This window comes from Botrytis sinoallii (assembly GCF_014898435.1).
Source record: "Botrytis sinoallii strain Bc 23 chromosome Unknown BSIN_005, whole genome shotgun sequence".
Lineage (NCBI taxonomy): Eukaryota > Fungi > Ascomycota > Leotiomycetes > Helotiales > Sclerotiniaceae > Botrytis > Botrytis sinoallii.
In genome coordinates this window covers 203,039-222,955 of record NW_024066032.1, presented here as the reverse complement: position 1 = coordinate 222,955, position 19,917 = coordinate 203,039, and the positions used below count along the sequence as shown (strand labels likewise).

Genomic DNA, 19,917 nt, shown 5'->3' with positions numbered 1-19,917 from the left:
TTGGGATAAGAAGGAAAGAGTCTAAAGACTTTCATCAATAACTTCTTCAGCAAAGGCACAATATAGAATTGAAATAGATTTCTTCGAAATAGACTTCAAAATAGACTTCCTAACAAATATACGTAATATTAGATTGAGCACTGTATTTACTAGGGTCGGCATATCATTATAATCGGGAATAACAATTGCAGTAGAATTAACTGGATAGTAATATCTGAAGCAGTACATAAACGTAAACTTAAGAGTTATTATTATCCAATTAATAATAGGGTTATAGTATTAAAGCTATGGAAAACTAAGGATTATAGAATCTGTGTTGAAAAGATTGATAATATAGAATAAGCCAATTTCTTTATAATTATTAATCCGTAGATCTAATAGTGTATACTAAGATAGGATATCAGAAGTCCTTCCATCTACAAATAATAGGTTGCAAATAATAAAAAGGGGATATATAGGGATATCAAGCTTAAATATAAGGGTTCTATCTATAAACCTATATCCCACAACTCCATTATCTATTAAGCTAATAAATAAAATGATTATATTAAATATAAGGAAAATTTCCATTGAGATTTTAAGAGATTTGCTATTTATTGTTTTAAGATATAAAGGATTCTTAGATATAACCAATCTCTTAATCCACAAAGGCAAACTTTCTACAAAGAATCTCGATTTGCAATTATAAATCGAGATTAGTTTTTTAATATACTTAACTAGGAAATTGAATTTCCGTTATTATTTGAATATACAGAGCCTTTAACAAATCCGCCCAGATCTCTATTATCAATAAGGACTGAAAAGACATATCGAAATAATGCTGTGGTAGTCAGAAAACGATTAACAAGCAGGAATATATTCTAGTAAGTAAGGCTATAAGTGTTACAATAGAGTTTAGGGTTATGATAATGATTGGTAATGAGAAAATGGTGGATATTCGGAGTGTATTGATTTGTGGCAGGGGGATAATTGGGGTATTGTATAGTTTCTGAATTGATATTATATTTTACATCATTACATCGCTTTTCTTTACAATTGAATTTGATATAACCAGACTTTTTGTAATAAAGATAAAGGTCAAGATTTAGATATTGTTCTCTATTATAACATAATAAAAGTCACTAGCCTTAACAAACAATATCCAATTACATAGAATCTTTAGAAAAATTAGGTGTAAGTATTACAGTAGCAATAGCAGGCTTTTTTTTATTAGATTTTTTCTAATTATTGAAGTTGATGCTTTGGTTTTTGCATTGATTATCAAAATGAATCTTTTCCTCTAAATCATTATAAATATCTTGCCACCAAACTACTCACATGTCGATATCGATGGCAAAAGGTTTATTGGGATAGTTAATTAAAGCATCGATTAGTTCTTATAAGACTTTGAATTTAAGATTAGTAACTTGTTATTCAGCAGTCTTCTTGCATTTGATAACGAACTACTTGAATTCGATAATAAAATTACCAAATAGGGTCTTCTTCATTTTATATTTATTGTAATCTATAAAAGCTTTACATAAAAGATCTAAAGTCTGATATTGCTTATTTAATTTACACCAAATGCCTATTACAGTATATTATCCAAAGGACTAAAGATTGGAATTATGCATATTATCTATAATTATATTAAAATGTATCTGATTGTTCATATAAACAGAACTAGAAAATAGATTAACAAGAAATATGATTTTCTGAAATTCTGATTTATTTTTGTAATCCGTAGTCAAGTAGTGATTGACTATATTATAAAAAGTTGTATACTGATCTTAATACTTTACAATATCTTACTTATTATTACTAAACTTTTCGAAAGTAGTGAAATACTTACAATAAAATAAAGCTTACGAATTATTACAAACAGTAATCTTCAATATCTCAATTGTATCTTTCAATTCAACAATCTTTAATTGAGTATTAATAACTTAAGTCTAAATAATAACAGCTTAGGCTTATAATAAGCCTGCAATCGATTCGATCGATTTAAATATAGCTTGAGCAGCAGTGAAGTATATAGCATTTGGATTATTGAATAGATTTATAAAGAAAGAGATATCAGCTTCAGCAGAATTGAGAATATAATTCAAGAAAAGAAACTACAGAGATAAGCCAGATGCAGGCACTTCTGATATAGATACTTGTTCACCCATCTTCAGTACTTTTTGAGGTTCAAAATATCGGCGGCAGGATATACAATAGATTAATGGTGAGTACGATCGGTGCGATCGAGATAAGACGTTAATAGGGCTTTGGAAATAAAATAAGAAATAAAACTGTGATAGCTTATTTGAAGATAATACAAATTGTCAAGATACAGGTAAAGACTTATATTGTACCATAAAGATAGAAGAGCTATAAAAGAGTAAAGCCCTACTTATAGAAAGTAGAGCGCGCTAATATACTATATCTGAGACACAAAGGCAACTATAGATCATATAGTTGGCGCCATGACAACAATTCCATTATCAATTTATTATTCCTTTAATAGACTTAATCATTTTTTGTAATACTTCTTTTCCTTTTCTATATATAATTTCTTATTAATAATCTTAAAGATAATTAGAGTATTATTACTGTTTGATATAATAAAGTATATATAGAGGTATTTCAAAAATTATAAGTATTTTAAAGATTGTAGATAGGTTGTAGATATTTCAAAGGTTATAGATATATTATAGATATAAAAAATATAAAAGGATATATAAAAGATATTTAGATAAAGGATTTACCTTATACAATATATAGTATAAAAGTGAATACATAATAAACACAAAATCAATTCATTACATTTAACCAATCGATTCTTTTGAATATATTTTCCTAATATAATTATCCAGAATATATTCTTTAATATAACAAAAAGAGAAAACATACTATACCCAATACAATAATATCTTTCTTTATAATCTCTTCAGAATTTCTATCAATCCTGAATACTACTTCTAAACACCTAATGCTTTCTAATAGAATCCAAAGCCCTAATTTGTAATATCATTAATTAGTGTTGATATCAATTTGATATTAATTAAAGTATAAAGTACTTTAGTTTTATTAATATAATTGATTATATTATTCGTCTTGATTATTATTAATTATAGGAAGCTAGTACTTGATATAGTAGAAGTGCTAGCGCTAGTGCATACGCTAGTGCAATATAGTGCCCTCTTAGATCACATGATCGATATCCCGACAGAATGGTTAGCGAACAGACTGCTAAAGGTGCAATGAAACAAATATTCGAGAATTCATTGTGAATGTTGTCATTTGAAAGTGTGCCATTGATGATTTGTAGGGGCACTACTTCGTTTTGGAAAACTTCTCAAAAATTTGCGCAATTTGAGAATGAAAGGCAACTATTACATAATATAAATATCTTGGTTAAACGAGGTGTTGTTCGTATATCTGGATTTTTTTTGGGTAGAAAATGTATAATACCGGTCCTTTGTCAAGACGTCATTGCTTCATGGTATGCCAGGCCATATCGATATCGGCTGTAACAAAGAATGATTAACTACATAGTCATCTCCCGTGTGATGAAGGCAAATATTTCTTGATGCTTTCACTTGAAAGAAATTAACTGGAAATTTCACGTCTTACTGTTCTCAGCGATATCAAGACATCTCTGGCGAAAATACGCTCAAACCTGCAGTATAATCAAGGCGACCGCAATCCCATCACAACTAGGACGGATTAGGATTATTATTATCCAAAGATTGTGTCTGATAAAAACATTAGGAATTGACCATTCTTTCGAACTCGGAAACATGGCGAAGAGGTCGTCAAAACCTTCGACCTCATCTCAAACAACACGACGTTCAACAAGAATTCTTACAAAAAAATACCTTCCGCGACCACCGCCCCGCCAACCAGGACCTACAAATTTCAACACGCTTCCACGTGAAGTTCAAATGACCATATTTGGCAAAGTCGTTGATGAAACTCCTAGACGGTTGATATTAGATCAAGAACTCACCAATTTTCAGCCGCGTCAGCATCTGCCAGAATTTTGGACTCTTTTAAGAGTCAATCGTACAAGTCGAGCCGTTGCTCTCTCAAATTACAGGCTCCTATTCGAAGGAGATTGCCCATTCAGATCCCAAAAGCATTATATGTATTTCAATCCTGACATTGACACGCTGTGTATATTAGATTGGTCAATTCTCAGGTCTTGTTGGCGTTCGGACATCGATCTTGATTTCTCATCAATTAAACACGTTGAGTGCGAAACTAAGGACTATACATACGTCTTGAGAACGTTCGATAATTTAGATACAATAAAGGTTCATTGGCCTATCGCATACACCAATTTTGGAAAGGCATACCCGGAGCTAGAGGTTAAGATGAGAGATTTGAAGAATGATATTGAACAGTGGATCGAGGAATGGCATCCTGAAAGATGTAAACCTGGAGTTGAAGTAGTTCTTTCCGCGGAAAGGATCGCGTCGTATAAACGAAAAACTCCAGTACTTATGATCCCTTCAGATTGCGACTACCGGTATTTCTATTAGAGACTTCCTTATCGTCGGAGCTCCTTGAAGGCAACATCTGGCAATGACTGAGCAGACGTAGAGTTTAGGACTTTTCAAAGGGGTAAATTTAGGGAAATCAATAAGCATACTACGACCATGTTCGAGAATTCCGTAGAATAGTGTTTGATCTGTAATGGTAACCCCTGAGGTCGCACTTTGTGATCATAAAATGAGGTTTGCCGATAATGGCGCTTAGGCGCTAATTTACAGCATATGCGACGCGAGTATGGCTTCTGATAACGATCATGCCCAGGTAACTTCATCGACTACATGAAATCCTAAACGATACTTTGCTCGAATCCAAGATCACTGAGGTGAAATGTTGCTAATTCTTAAAAGAATTGACACTTTTTACTACATCGTTCTTTGGATCCGCGACGCGATTGACCACGCACACGACGCGTAACAATTACTTCCCGTCGTTACTTCTGGGCTCTTCGGAGACCATTCTCCGATACGTCATTCACAGTGGATGTAAATTTGATATGTAACTGGGCATGTATTAACAACTGCTCCCTACACTTCCCGCTGCCGGTATGTTGAATACCCTCACCCCCCGCCTCAGACCTCCCTCTCCTTCAACTTCACATGTAAAGCTTTTGGTTCAAATACAAGGTACGCTCGCTGATCAGTCCAGTTCCAGTCATTCTTATCTACCAACTCCATCTCGAAATTCCATATCATTCTAGCTAGTGTTACTCGGGCTTGGGCCAGGAATGTTCTGTTATAGACGTCTTAGCATTGGTTGTGAATGTCGAAAAGGCTGAATGGACATACTTCCCTCCCATACAGTTTCTTGGACCCGCTGAAAAGGGCTTGAACGCTTCTTTTTGATCCCTTTCAAATCGAACATCATATAAAGGGTGGTGCTTTGGAATAAAACGTTCTGGGTGAAATACTTTCGGTTCAAAGAAATTCAAGGGCGAAGTTTGAGCTGTCTGCATTGCTATGCCGATTACACTCTATGTTAATGTCAGTCACTATAGAAGCAAAAGTGGTAGATGACCTAGCTTACTCCACCTGGTACCCATTGACCTGCGACAGCTGCACCTTCAGGGGGAACATTCCTAGGTAGGTGAATTGGTGTCGGGTGATGAATTCTCAATGTCTCATTTATGACTGCTTCCAAATAAGGCAATTCTGATGTCGATTGAACATTGATACCCTTTTCTTCCGAGTAATATGACTTTACTTCTTCAGTCAATCTCCTCATTGTTCGTGGATATCTCATCAAGAAATAACAAGCCGTAGCCAGCGCAACAGTGGGCAACTGACATCCTGCTATCACAATAGCAAGACCATTGGTATTCAACTCCTTCCTCGTTATACCTTTTCCACCTTCTGATTCATTGACATTCCCAATGATAGGGCTAACGAAATCAAATCTTTCGGCTCCCAGATCTCCCATCTCTAATCGATTGGTAATTCTATCCGTTGCCAATTTCCAATTTTGTGCTCTCATCTTTGCAGTTAATCGGAGGAACAACCAACCAAATATAACTTCGAGTGGATGAAATCTTTGAATACTATTTCTTACGGATCCAAATTTGGCACCCAAAAAGAATCCCAAAATCCACGAATGCTCATTATCTCCTTCAAGACCATGAAAAGATTCTCCGAACATGAGATCAGCATATATGTCCAGTGATAGATATCCAAAGAATTTTGCTAGATCAACTTCCCCATTAGGACTTTTCATTGTTTCACGTCTCAATCTCTGAAGTAACAACGCTATGTATCCTTCGATGATCTTGCTTTGCTCTCGAAGTGCTTTGTCAGAAAAAGCATTGGCAAAATTTCGTCGAATACGAACATGAGTATCACCAGTGGCTGTGAATAATGACTCCGCGCCATTCATAGGAGGGGTCATGCTGAATGGATCTTTTGCCATTTGTGGTCTTCTGGTATACACATCTTTCCAGGCTTCAGGAGAAATAGTAGTCAGTTCATCTGGAGCGATTCGAACCACTGGTCCATATTTTTCATGTAGTTCATCCAGATATTTGTAAGTGGTTCCAAGAATTACGTATCGTATCAGGGGTAATCTTGAGATCGCCAGACGTTTTGGACCTGGAAACTTGGATAATGGTGAGAAGTAAAGATTGTAGATTGCAAAGACTAAATAATACTGGTATATGTTATTCTCATTGACGTCGATCCAAATTGTAGTGGGATGCTTACAAAAATAAACAGGAATACTGCGAGTACTATTATTTCTTCACGATTCGGGAAAAAGCTGATCGACCCCATGATCATGAATGAATCAAAAATCCAGATTATCAACTACAAAAGGAATTTTGGAAGCAACATCTGCAAGAAAGAGATAGCAGCCTGCAAGACTATCATCTAGATCCAATGTCATCCAGATATGTTCAAGATCATCACTCGGACTATGAAGCCTATCCCAAGACAGTGGAGACAAATATTGTCAAGAGCGGAGAATCATGTCTTAACATAATGTGAGACTCTAGTTGCCAAGTAAAACCGCGAACACCAAGAGATGTAACCTCCCACAATGTTCAACCAAATGAGTAAAGAAGGTAGCTCAAGCTGATTTTGTGCTAGATGGGACTAACATGGCTACATGCCGTATTCCTTGCCTTACCAAAATTTATGCTCCTTCTAATTCGGGTTTGGTCCTCAAATCACCGTTATAGAAGTGACTTTGCTGAAGGACTTGTAGTAGTCTCTGATAGTGCATCTGAATGTCGTTAAGTTACACAGGGTTACTCCATTACACGGTGTCGATTCTGGTGCGCCATTTGATCGCTGAATCTGAGGATCGAGACCTTAACATGACGCAAACGTGTGAGGAAAGAAGCTGCTTTCGTATACGAGATCTATGGAAATTGTTTCAACCTTCAAGAATTGTCTCGCAAGCTTGGGCATTCTATTTATGGACTTGTCTTCTGTCTTGATGTTCGAGGTGAACCCACAATACAATGTGTTAAGATTAACTTTTCAATGTCTCGTTGTCGAAAATTGAGGTCTAGCGTCCAATTCACAGGAGAAAGTCGAGAGAGGAGAAATGAACCACCACCACTTAAGTAATTGTCGTTCAAGGTTGAGAATAACCTCAGAATCAACCTCGTATATTCGGTATTGGTATGGGATTAATGTTATGTAATTGGAGCTCTTGGGGTTTATTTTCAGTATCAAGAAGTTAGACAATTCAGAAAGCAAAAAAGAAAAAGGAAAACAGCTAGTTATCATATATGACAGATCATGGGCCATCCTGATGATATCATTACACAACCTCATCATTATACCTACATCCAGATTTCTACCTGCAGCGTGAGTTACCTGAGCATGCAAACTAGCATCCACAATCGTCTCAAATCCAATTTGAATTGATGCCGCGTATGCACCTCGATTCAATAGACAGCCAAGACTGAAATGAATGCATTATGCCAACGTTATCTGTAATCTCAATATGCATCATAATTGTTGCAGTTATTTTTACAATTACATGCATAGTTTTCTACAGTATGTCTCTTTCCAATTAATACAACAAGACTTACTAATCAAACTTGAAGTCAATAGAGAAGACGTCAGCTCTTTCCTATGTTATCATGCTAAACAATTTCGACTTCGGCACATTACACCACGATCGCAAATTGCTTGCGTTTTACCAGATACTCGGCCAGTAAGAACAATAGAGAAAATAGATACTCATCACCATATGATTCCACCTGTCTATCTAGACCGTAAGTACATTCCATTTAGCCTTCACTGATCTCCCCGAGGTTCTCCTATTGAGTATTTCTCGGCATCAATCTGCTATAAAATTCTGACAACTTTACCAGATATCAAAGAAAACTCCCAAGAACCTAGTGATTTAATATTTCCAACATGGTCTCCACAAATCTCTCTTGATTTTATGGCAAGAAATTCTATCTCGACCTCCATCCTATCATTTGCCCATACCGCTATTGGTGATTCATCCCTTTGCCAGGACATCAATATTTACGCCCATAATTTACGTCTTCAATATCCCACCAAGTTCGGCTTCTTTGCCACTATTCCAATCATAACTGTAGCTTCCTTACCAGAAGTACTCGCTAGCATCAAGTTTTGTTATGAAAAGCTCAATCCAGAAGGTTTCACTCTTTTGACTAGCTATGATGGGAAATATCTTGGACACGAGATGTTTCGACCCGTTTGGGAAGAATTAAATAGGATCAGCGCGGTGGTATTCATACATCCCATTGCTAATTCGCTATCTCCACAATCATTCAACAATAATTCGTTAATCCCTCCTATTGTCGACTTTACGCATGAGATGACACGCACAGCTTGTTCTCTCATCTACGCCAATACTTTGTCTTCATATCCAAAACTCAAAATCATTCTTTCGCACGCAGGAGGTGCCCTTCCTTATGTTAGTTCTTCTGTTGCAAATCTGACTTTCGATGCTTGTCGAAGTGTTCAAAAACCGGAGCAATTCATGAGGGAAGCGAGAAGCTTTTATACTGACTTAGCAGCGAACAGTTATGGTGGGCCTGTGGGATATATTGAGAGATGGTTGGGGCCTGGAAGAACTACTTACGGCAGTGATTTCCCGTTCCCAATCGAAAGTACCATGATAAAAGAATCGGAATTCGTGGAGAATTGGATACACAAGAATGGAGAGGAAGGAAAGGCTGCTTTGAGGAAGACTGCATTGGAATTGTTCCCGAGATTGAAAGCTCAATTGAGCAGGCTCAGATAACTAAGGAGAAATCTAGGATTGAGAATCTAAATGCGAGCAGCGGAGATAGTGATACTGCTTTCACTAGTGCTGTTTGATTTGTAGATGGGGGAACTGAAATTTGTATCCTAGTCGAAGTAGTCGCTGACTCTACTGGCGCAACTGTTGCTCATTTTGTATCTCTTAACTTTCGAGTTTGCTTCTTGATGTTTCGATTTAGATGATCATTTTTGTTGATAGTTACAACTTAGTCCTGAAAATCCTGAGCCTGAAGAGAAGAGGTGTTTTGGAGGCTTGCGCTCATTCATATCATTGCAAAATAGTCAGTTTGATCTTTGTTATTGAGGATACGCACCATTCGCTGTTCGAAATTCAAGATCATACTTGATGTTGGCTTTGAAGCTCTCTAGAAGAAATCCACATATTTAGGCCCTCTATCACTTCATTTGTCATGTAACTGAATGAGAAATTTCAACTCTACTCTTTCTTAAGCCTTCCAAAGGGTTGTAAAATCAGATTCTCGTGCCAGATGTTACATCGTCACATGTTTTAAATATTTTACTGAAATGCACCAAAACCAAGTATCAACCTGAGGTCTGAGACTTTGACTCTCCGAACAGTTGTATGTGTATTGTGATTAGAACCAACTTTTGAGTTACGTCTTCGCGTAACTTTAATATTGAGTCAGAGTATTTGCAATCAAGATTAAGACATATACTCAGTGCAACAGTTCATCATAGAAATAGAGACAAGCGGCAAGCTAATAAAGATTGCGGTAGCAATTGACCTCAATTAAATGCAATGTTCTCATCCAAAGTTCGTTTTTTACGGCTTCGGGACGTCTGAAGATCCATCCTGAACATGATCTGCCATAGCTTCCACAGGGCTGTAGAGAAAACACATGAATAGTGAACCTGAATCTTGTGTGTTGATCTGATTGCACATGTTGATTTCCCAATGTAAGATTTTTTAGGCGCACATGGCAAATTCTACATCGAAGAAGGTGGAGCTGCTGAAAACCTGACGTGTCTTGATTTTATTATATCGGTAAAGGGGACGAAATCCTACACCACTTTGCTCATACTCATAGCTATGGGGATATTGGGCATAGCTATCAACGATAGATTTTCCCGGCAGCCGGAAAACACCGGAAGTACTTCGAGCCGGGTGAGTAGTAACAGATTACCGCACCAATCAATGTTCCACGATGTCTACAATAAAATGTAGACGGATCTCAGACGACTATCCAAGACATCACAATCTCTTAAATTTACAACCATGGGAGCCTCAAACATTTCATGCTACATGGGCTAATTGGAGTTTGATAATTGGTAATCTTTGAAGTCTGCCAGGGAGAAATCGAGATAAGCCCTGATGTACCCTTCAATTCACGGAAACATGCGACTCCGGCGATAAGCTTTGCCGCTAAGCCCTAGATACAACTTATCAGAGCATCTAAGCCCAAGTTAAGTGGAGTTCTCGAAGAGGAATCTCAGATACACATTGGAGTTGAATAAATAATTGAGAAAATGCTCTGCCGGGGTTATTCTAGCCTCAAGTAGATGATCGGATCTACTTCATAAGATTGGGATAATTTTTTGATCTAATTCTTCCATTTTAGCTAAACGCGTTTACAAGCACAAACTAGACTTCGAAATCTAGACTTCCTGGCTAATTCAAACTCGGATCGTTTCCTTGGTGTAAATTACGGAATATAACATATTCAGTGTCTTTGTTGAACATCAAAAGAATCTAACCTCATCGCAATACTTGCTCCATACATAGAGGATGGTCTTGGCTATCGAAGGTAGCAACAGATAGGTCCGAATCCAATAGGAAATTAAAGTCTGGTCGAGATATAAGATGTATTGTGTTCAATTTTCATAATGTAGTTATCATCATCCGAAAGTGAGTAGATCAAGGAGGAGAACCTCGAATTGAGAAGCTCGTGCAAGCTGATAAGAATCGAAAAATGCAACTTTGGCGTCATAATATAATCATCTATATTCTAAAGGTGGAGAAATAGGTGACCAGTGGAGATTACTCAGTGTTAGATGATCGGAATAAAGACCAGTTTCATTGAATAACGTGGCTGTCAGAATGAAACAATGAGGGAAGGTCTTCGATTAATGGATACATCAGGTAGCGAGCAATAATAACTTCCAAACTAGAAGCTATATGACCGACCATGTGTGAATGGGTTAAAGCAAACAAAATTCCAGTCCATTGACCCCTTCATTTAGTCTTTATTAGAATTATTAGTTTCAACACGATATACCTTGTACGTCATGCGTTCGACAATTGACGACATGCCATCTGTGGCTATATTCTGCCCTCAAAGCAAAGCTCCACAGAAGGTTTACCTCGACCGACTACACTCTTTCCTTTGCCGAAACCCATGCTTGGAACCTTTTGTTCAAGATATTCAGGACCTTCCTCGGACTTGGCAAATTTTCGCAAATCATAGGGAAGATATTGCGGCTCTCAAACAGGGGCCAAGATACATGAAAAATTTGTCTGACTGGATTAAAACTGGCGAATCTGAACACATTGCAAATGCAATGTCCGGCATACTGTCACTACCTCTTTTAGTCATAATTCAAATTGGACAATACTTTCAATTTCTTGAATTGAATGGAATGAGACATTCTGAATTTCTCACTCAACTTCGAAACGGGGGAGGAGTTCAAGGATATTGTGGTGGCTTATTACCAGCTATGGTGATCGCTTGTTCGAAAGATGAAACTGAATTGGCGAAATATGCATCTGTGGCTATGCGTATTGCCCTTGGAATAGGGACATATGGAGAGTTGGGTGATGATGAAATATACTAGGACCAACAACAATTGTCATACGCTTGAAACATATAGGACAAGGGGATGAGATTGTATCGAAATTTCCAGGCGTAAGTCGCTCCCCTCTTCAAATCGACCCCACAAACATGTAGATTGAAGCTCCAATTTCTAACCGCGCTCTATACTTCAGGCACATATTTCCGCTGTTACTGATCCCAAAACTATTAGCATGGTAGGGTCAGTACCAGTACTTGCTCAAGTACAAGCATATGGACGCGAGCAAGGTCTACTTGTACAGGAAATGCATCTTCGAGGAAAGGTACATAATCCTGAGAATGCAGAGCTCTCGTTAGAATTATGCGTTCTATGCGATAAAATAGATTCCTTAAAACTTCCACCGGTATCAGCTCTACAGGCACCAATGAGATCAAATAAGACGGGGCGCCTACTCGAAAACGAATCTCTGAGCCATGAGGCTATACAGACGATCTTAGCATCGAGGTGTGAATGGTATACTCTTCTCACAGAACTAGCAGATGAACTTGAGAAGAGTGGAAAGAGATCACATGTATTCGCAACTTTTGGTATTGGTGATTGCGTCCCGTTGGCACCATTCCATAAAAAACAATTGCGCATAACAAAACTCGATGTCCTCAACGCAATCAACAGAGCTGTGTCATCGGTACCTAGATTAAGAGAAGAAACGCAATATTCCTTTCCTGATGATGCCGTGGCCGTGATTGGGGCTTCATGTCGTCTGCCTGGTGCAAATAATCTGGAAGAACTTTGGGATCTCATATCAAAAGGAACCTCAGTTGCGAAAGAAGTTCCCAACGATCGTTTTTGAATTACACAATAGTTTCAGAGCTTCACAAGACTGGAAATTCGCTGGCAAAAGGAAGTTCTTTGGTAATTTTTTGGACAGCGTGAAAGATTTTGATCATGCATTTTTCCGCACAAATCCAAGAGAAGCGGTAAACATGGATCCCCAGCAAAGAATCCTGCTCGAGCTTGCGTATGAAGCAATGGAGTCTAGTGGGTACCTACGTTTGCATAAACGCGAAAATAATGATCCTATAGGGTGTTTCATAGGCGCTAGCTTTGTGGAATACCTCGATAACACAAACTCGAACGCACCAACTGCTTATACATCGACTGGAACTATCAGGGCCTTTCTATGTGGTAAGATCAGTTACTACTTTGGATGGAGTGGCCCATCAGAAATTATCGATACTGCATGTTCTTCTTCACTAGTAGCAATTCATCGAGCAGTTCGGGCCATACAAAGTGGAGAATGCCCAATGGCTTTGACTGGTGGGATCAATATTATGACTGGCATCAACAATTATCTAGATCTGGCAAAAGCTGGATTTCTGAGTCCCACAGGGCAGTGCAAACCATTTTGCGAGTCAGCTGATGGATATTGCAGGGCCGAAGGAGGCGGGCTAATTTTCTTAAAATCATTGAAACAGGCGGTTGTAGATGGAAATCAAATCCTTAGTGTCATTCCTGGAACGGCGACCAATCAAGGAGGTTTATCATCTTCACTTACAATTCCTTCATCCCTGGCACAAATCCAGTTATATCAGACCATATTGAATAAAGCCAAAATGAAAGCGGACCAGGTGTCTTATGTCGAGGCTCATGGTACTGGTACCCAAGCTGGTGACCCACTCGAAATAGCAAGCATTCGACAAGTGTTTGGGGGATCCGGAAGAACCAACTCTCTATACTTGGGATCTATCAAGGGCAACATTGGACATTGTGAGACCGGAGCTGGAGTTGCTGGTCTATTGAAACTAATTACAATGATCAACAAAGGAGTCATCCCGCCTCTCGCGAGTCACAACACCCTCAATCCGAAGATTCCAGCTCTGGAGCCGGATCGAATGGCAATCACTACAAAAGCTATACCGTGGAATGCCCCATTTCGTGCAGCTTGCGTGAATAGTTATGGAGCTGCTGGAAGTAATGCTGCCATGTTGATATGTGAAGGTCCACGGCAATACATAGAAGCACCAAAGAATCCACTTCAGATTAGCGCAAAGTATCCAATCATTCTAAGTGCTTCAACAAAAGATAGCTTGTTGAAGTACGCGAAGATTCTCGGAGATTATCTTGCAGTTACATTGCCGAAGCCAAGTCTCGATGACTTGGCGTTTACATTGAGTGAACGAAGGCAACATCATAAATTTCGCTGGACTACGACAGAGTCAGATATTGATCGACTTATTCAACTATTGAGAGCGGATACTCAGTCGTGTTTTGAGATCCCACAGGCCCCAAAGCATACTGTTCTAGTTTTTGGAGGTCAAAGTAAACAAACAGTTGGACTTGACAGTAACTTGTACCAATCTCACCCTCAACTTCGAGGGTATATAGATGACTGCAATGATCTTGTTACGAATCTCGGCTTTTCGGCTATCGTGCCGGCGATATTTCAATCTGAGCCAATCATAGATATCGTTACGCTTCAATGTGGTACTTTTGCAATGCAATATGCATGCGCCAAATGCTGGCTTGATGCTGGACTGGAAGTAGATGCAGTAGTGGGTCATAGCTTCGGTGAATTGACTGCTATGACTATAGCTGGAGTACTATCACTACAAGACGGAATAAAATTGATTGCTACTCGAGCTTCATTGATGCAAACTCAATGGGGTCCGGAAAGGGGAACAATGCTCGCAATTCATGCCAATAAAGAGCGTGTACAAGATATCGTAGCTTGTATTAACTCAGGAGTTGGAAGATTGGAGATAGCCTGTTTCAATGCTCCTACAAGTCAAATTGTTGTCGGCGATTCAATGTCGATAGCCGAAGCCGAGGAATTGCTGAGAACTGATTCTCGATTCAACAGTATTAAATCTCAACGCCTTGACGTAAGCCACGGCTTCCACTCCAAGTTTACAGAACCACTTCTTAGTGATATCGATGAGTTGTCAAAGACCTTGAAGTTCAATAAAGCAAAGATTCCACTCGAGAGCTGTACTTTGGAACCATTGGAAGAGATACTGCCAGGTCGTCTTTCAGAGCACACCAGAGATCCTGTCTACTTCCTCGATGCTATTCGAAGAATTGAGAGACGATTCGGATCATGTATCTTTCTAGAAGCTGGAATAGATTCTCCAGGAATAGCAATGGTCAAGAGAGCTGTCCATGAACCGGATAATCATCGTTTCCAAGAGATGAAACTCAGAAACTCTCAAGATCCAATGGCTGTCCTCTCGAGTATGACAACAAATCTTTGGCGTGAAGGCATCTCAGTATCTTTCTGGACCTTTCTTTCGCCGCCAAAAGAGGTACGATATAAGCAAATTTGGCTTCCGCCATATCAATTCCAACGTACCTCACACTGGTTGGAGAGCATAGATAGAGTGATCGAAGCTCAAGATAAATTCTCTTCAACCGTACTCAAGCCTACAGAGAAACTCCAAGTTCAACCTCCCAAACAGCTCGTGACAAAGAAAGACGGGTCGACAAATGAATTCAAAGTCCATATCGATACCGAACGATTCACCAGAATTGTATCGGGTCATGCAGTTAGAAGACAGCCATTATGCCCCGCATCAATGTATATGGAGTGTGCAGCGATGGCATTACAGATTGCTGGTGCTGATGTTGAAACAAAGTCAATGTTTTTTAATGGCTTGACATTTCAAGCTCCTCTTGGTGTTGACATGGACCGAGAAGTGTCCTTGATATTGGAGGGGTCTTCAGAACCACAAACCTGGACCTTTTAGTCAAGAGTTCGTTGAAGACCGACTTGAAATCTAGGTCCACAATACACGCAAAAGGAATGATTGGTTTGACTACTCAACCACAACTTTCAACTTATGAGAGACTTATATCGGATCGTGTCAACACATTGGTTAAGCAACCGGATACTGAGAAATTGATGTCCAAGCGAGCATATGGTCTTTTCTCAACAGTTGTACACTATTCGGATTTCTTACATGGGATTTCCAATATCACGATGGATGGGAACCAGGCAATTGCAGAAATTGAGTTGCCTCCTTTCCCTATTGAGGTACAGGAGAGCACAATCACCATATCTGCGACACTATCGCTTTGGATACCTTTATTCAAGTTGTTGGTTTACTTATCAATAGTAGCTCTCACTGCTCCCCTGATGAAGTATATGTTGCTACTGGCGTTGACAGTACAATCATGTCAGCCTCATCATGCAATTTCACAGATTGCAAGTACTGGAAGGTGTACGCCATGTTCACACCAACTAGCAACACCCAAGCCACTGGTGATATCTATGTTTTCACTCGAGATAGAAAATTGGTATTGACAAGCACGGGAGTCGGTTTCACAAAGTTATTGATCACAAAGCTCGAGAAAATGCTTGCTGCAGCAAATCCGAAAGTATCGAATAATGCACCACTGGAAAGAAAGCTGATGAGAGCGTTAACGCCCATCACAACTCCGGGTTCACCAACCGAAAATGATTCAGGAAGTAGCATTGATGATTCTGATGATAAAGGACCACCTACACCTACGGACTTTGTGTCAGGGGCAAACAATCTGAAAAATTTGATTGCATCATATACAGGTCTTTCTGACTCGGAAGTTATCGATGATGCGAATATTGGTGAACTTGGAGTCGATTCGCTGGCAGCGGTTGAACTCGCAGAGGAACTGCAAACAAAATTTGGGAAAGAAATTGCAGCTGAGGATCTTATGATGAGCAGCTACGCAAATTTGCTCCGAATTTTTGTTCCCACACCACAATTGAGGAAATCAAAGCCTATAAAAGCCAAAAAATCGCAACCTGAGATCATTGAACAAGCACCCGAAGACAATTCTAAGCATGACAGCGATTCACTACAAAGAGAAAACGTCTTACACATAATTTCCGAGATTTGTGGAGCTCCAATAAACGAAATTCGAGATTCGGCGGCTCTGCAAGACCTTGGTGTTGATTCGCTTTCGGCCGTCGAGTTGAAAAGTGAGCTTGCAGATACCTTTTCAATCGAAATTGATGACGATGATCTCAGTCTAGAGTCAACAGTCAAAGAAGTACTGAAGTATCTCGGCATTGAGGCAATTCAACAACAACAAAAGCCTATCACCGCAGTTTCAAACGGCAACACGAGCTTATCAAACAGTTCTGAAAGAGCCATCGAAAGTTTACCTGTAGTTCTAGCAAACCCCATGGACATAATCGAGAAATGTCAAGCAGCTTTTGAACCTGCAGCAAAGAAACTCGGATATATCAATTATTGGTCCGAAGTTGGTCCAAAGCAAGATGAACTATTGATAGCATACATTGCAGAGGCGTTCAGAACACTCGATGTTGATTTGTGGAAACTTGGCAACGGGCAAGAGTTACCGGACATTGCTTATCTTCCGAAACATTCGAAGGTCATGGCTCGATATATGGAAATACTGCAGGTAGGAGAGATCATTGAGAAGAAAGGCAGCAAATATTTTCGAACCTCAAGAAGCCTTTCAAATTTGATTTCGAATGACTTGCTTCAAAACTTGCTGCGACAATATCCTGCGTACGCAGCAGAATCGAGACTGATGGAATTAACCGGTCCAAAACTCGCTAGCTGTTTGATTGGAAAAGCTGATCCTGTGGCGCTAATGTTTGGTAACCCGGCAGCACAAAGGATAATGGGAGACTATTATACTACTTCGCCTATGCTTGGTACTCTCACTGAGCAATTGGTCGATTTCATGAAACAAATCGTCATCAACACCACCGGTCACGGACCAATCAGAATTCTAGAGGTTGGAGCTGGATTTGGTGGAACCACCACACGTCTTGCAGAAGTCCTTCAAGAAGTTGGTCGTCCAGTTGAATATACTTTCACAGATATTTCTCCTTCACTTGTGAAAAATGCCAAGGCAAAATTTGTCAGGTATGACTGGATGAAGTTCCAAACTTTCAACCTTGAAAAGGATATTCCAGCAAATATGAAAGGACAATATGACATCGCCATAGGAACAAACTGTGTCCATGCAACCACCAACAAAACTTCTTCGACTAGTCATTTGAGGGAAACATTGAGAGATGGTGGCTTTGTGATTCTCTCTGAAGTTACGAAGCTCATTAATTGGTATGATGTCGTACATGGACTTCTAGATGGTTGGTGGTTAGGAAATGACACCGATTATCCTCTTCAACCACCAGAATTTTGGATGGAGTGCTTTAAAAGGCGGGATTTGCTTCAGCTTCGTATACGGAAGGACTGACACCAGATTCCAATACCCAGCGTCTACTTGTCACTTCTACCAAGCTCTTAAAAACTCCAAGTCGTGAAAACACTACAAGAGGGAGTCGAAATTGGGTCAAAAAGTCAAACGGTGACTTATAAACTTGTTGACGGTGTTGAAGTACTGGCGGATATCTTCCTACCGGAGATGGCGCCGATCAATGCAATGCCTATAGGTAATGTAATATCAAGCCACCCTGTTAAGGCCTTTGATATGCTGACTATTTAACTCCAGCCTTGATGATCCACGGCGGCGGATATATGACGTTATCGAGGAAAGCCATTCGTCCAGCTCAAACATCACTTCTCCTTGCAAATAATGTAATTCCTGTCAGTTTAGATTACAGATTATGCCCAGAGGTAGATCTTATCAACGGCCCGATAGCAGATATTCGTGATGCATATATTTGGGCTCAAACCAAACTGCCAGGACTTGTGAGTGATAAGGAATCAAGATAGATCCTACCAAGATTGTCATGATTGGTTGGTCAACAGGAGGTCATTTGGCAATGACAACCGCATGGACAACAAAGAATATGGGCTTAGAACCTCCTTGTGCAATATTGGCATTTTATAGTCCAACGGATTTCGAGTCGGGAGGTAAGTGAACAGATGTGAAACGAAAATGATTGTAAAACTAATGTCAGCAGATTTAGATATCAGTCGTGCGAATCAATACCCAGGAAGGAAGTTATCCTTGGACACGATTAGAAAATCTCTCTCCACGCGTCCGGTGAGAAGTTTCCTAATTTTGAATCGAGCGATGATAAACTAACATGAGACTAGATCACAAATTATTATGGTGAGAGTAGCGATTCAACAGGACTAGGATGGGTTCGTCCAGGAGATCCAAGATCCGAGCTTGTTTTATCTCTTTTTAAAGAAGGGAATGGCCTTGATATTATGCTGAATGGTATCTCTGATGATGACTGGTGTAGAAAACCGGATCCGGAACGCGTCGCGTTCATTAGTCCTATGGCTCAACTCCGTTCTGGTATATACACCACACCAACATTTTTAATTCATGGCGAGGATGATGAAATTGTTCCATTCAATGCATCGAAAAAATTTGTGACTGCTTTGAAGGAGCATGGAGTACGATCTGGTTTCTTGGGGGTGTCTTGTGCAAAACATATTCATGACTTGAATTTGAGGCCGGGTATGGAACAATGGAGACAGGGTGTTGAACCAGGATATGATTTCTTATTCGAGATACTATCAGGATTGTGAAGATGAGAAGTAAAGAGGGTAGATGGAATGCTTGTTAGTTTTGTCGGCGCACTCTAGATTTAATATGCAATGTTCTGTTTACATTTAGATGAATTGTCCCATTACGTAAGTGATTGAAGTCGGCACGGAATGTGATGAAGGCCGACCGATGCCAAATCTTGCCCCCCTTTCTGTACCGACATATTTCTCGTGTAACAAAAACCAACAACCACAACATCAACAATTCTTTGGAGTCCATTTAACCTGCAGCAAGATCTTGGGTATGAAAACGCGTAATAATAATGAGTATAAGAATCCCGAACCTCATGTCCTTGATCAAACGTATCGACGTACCGTAGAAGGTGGCTCGCCCTGAGTCGCTCAGGAGCAGTGGTTACGTGTGTACCAGAAAGGCAAGACATTGGCAGAGATTTTGTGACTTTGAATCAGGAACATGTCTCCTGATG

The 19,917-nt window shown here is 39.4% G+C and overlaps 4 protein-coding genes across 4 annotated transcripts; 3 read left to right on the top strand and 1 right to left on the bottom strand.

Moving 5' to 3' along the window:
- Window positions 1-3,764: 3,764 nt before the first annotated feature.
- EAF02_003322 (uncharacterized protein) lies at window positions 3,765-4,508 on the top strand (the record flags this gene model as incomplete). Its single annotated transcript, XM_038899370.1, has 1 exon — window positions 3,765-4,508. The coding sequence occupies one exon, from the start codon at window positions 3,765-3,767 to the stop codon at window positions 4,506-4,508; it is 744 nt and encodes a 247-aa protein (XP_038760297.1).
- Window positions 4,509-4,787: 279 nt separating this feature from the next.
- On the bottom strand, window positions 4,788-6,779 carry EAF02_003321 (uncharacterized protein; the record flags this gene model as incomplete). Its single annotated transcript, XM_038899369.1, has 4 exons — window positions 4,788-5,250; window positions 5,307-5,491; window positions 5,545-6,657; window positions 6,711-6,779. The coding sequence occupies 4 exons, from the start codon at window positions 6,777-6,779 to the stop codon at window positions 5,091-5,093; spliced, it is 1,527 nt and encodes a 508-aa protein (XP_038760296.1). The 3' UTR covers window positions 4,788-5,090.
- Window positions 6,780-7,936: 1,157 nt separating this feature from the next.
- Window positions 7,937-9,240, top strand: EAF02_003320 (uncharacterized protein; the record flags this gene model as incomplete). Its single annotated transcript, XM_038899368.1, has 3 exons — window positions 7,937-8,015; window positions 8,066-8,236; window positions 8,336-9,240. The coding sequence occupies 3 exons, from the start codon at window positions 7,937-7,939 to the stop codon at window positions 9,238-9,240; spliced, it is 1,155 nt and encodes a 384-aa protein (XP_038760295.1).
- A 2,267-nt stretch (window positions 9,241-11,507) lies between these two features.
- Window positions 11,508-19,471, top strand: EAF02_003319 (uncharacterized protein; the record flags this gene model as incomplete). Its single annotated transcript, XM_038899367.1, has 11 exons — window positions 11,508-12,033; window positions 12,090-12,124; window positions 12,205-12,750; window positions 12,821-15,648; window positions 15,705-16,103; window positions 16,127-18,204; window positions 18,283-18,417; window positions 18,477-18,676; window positions 18,712-18,841; window positions 18,892-18,974; window positions 19,028-19,471. The coding sequence occupies 11 exons, from the start codon at window positions 11,508-11,510 to the stop codon at window positions 19,469-19,471; spliced, it is 7,404 nt and encodes a 2,467-aa protein (XP_038760294.1).
- Between the last annotated feature and the right edge of the window lie 446 nt (window positions 19,472-19,917).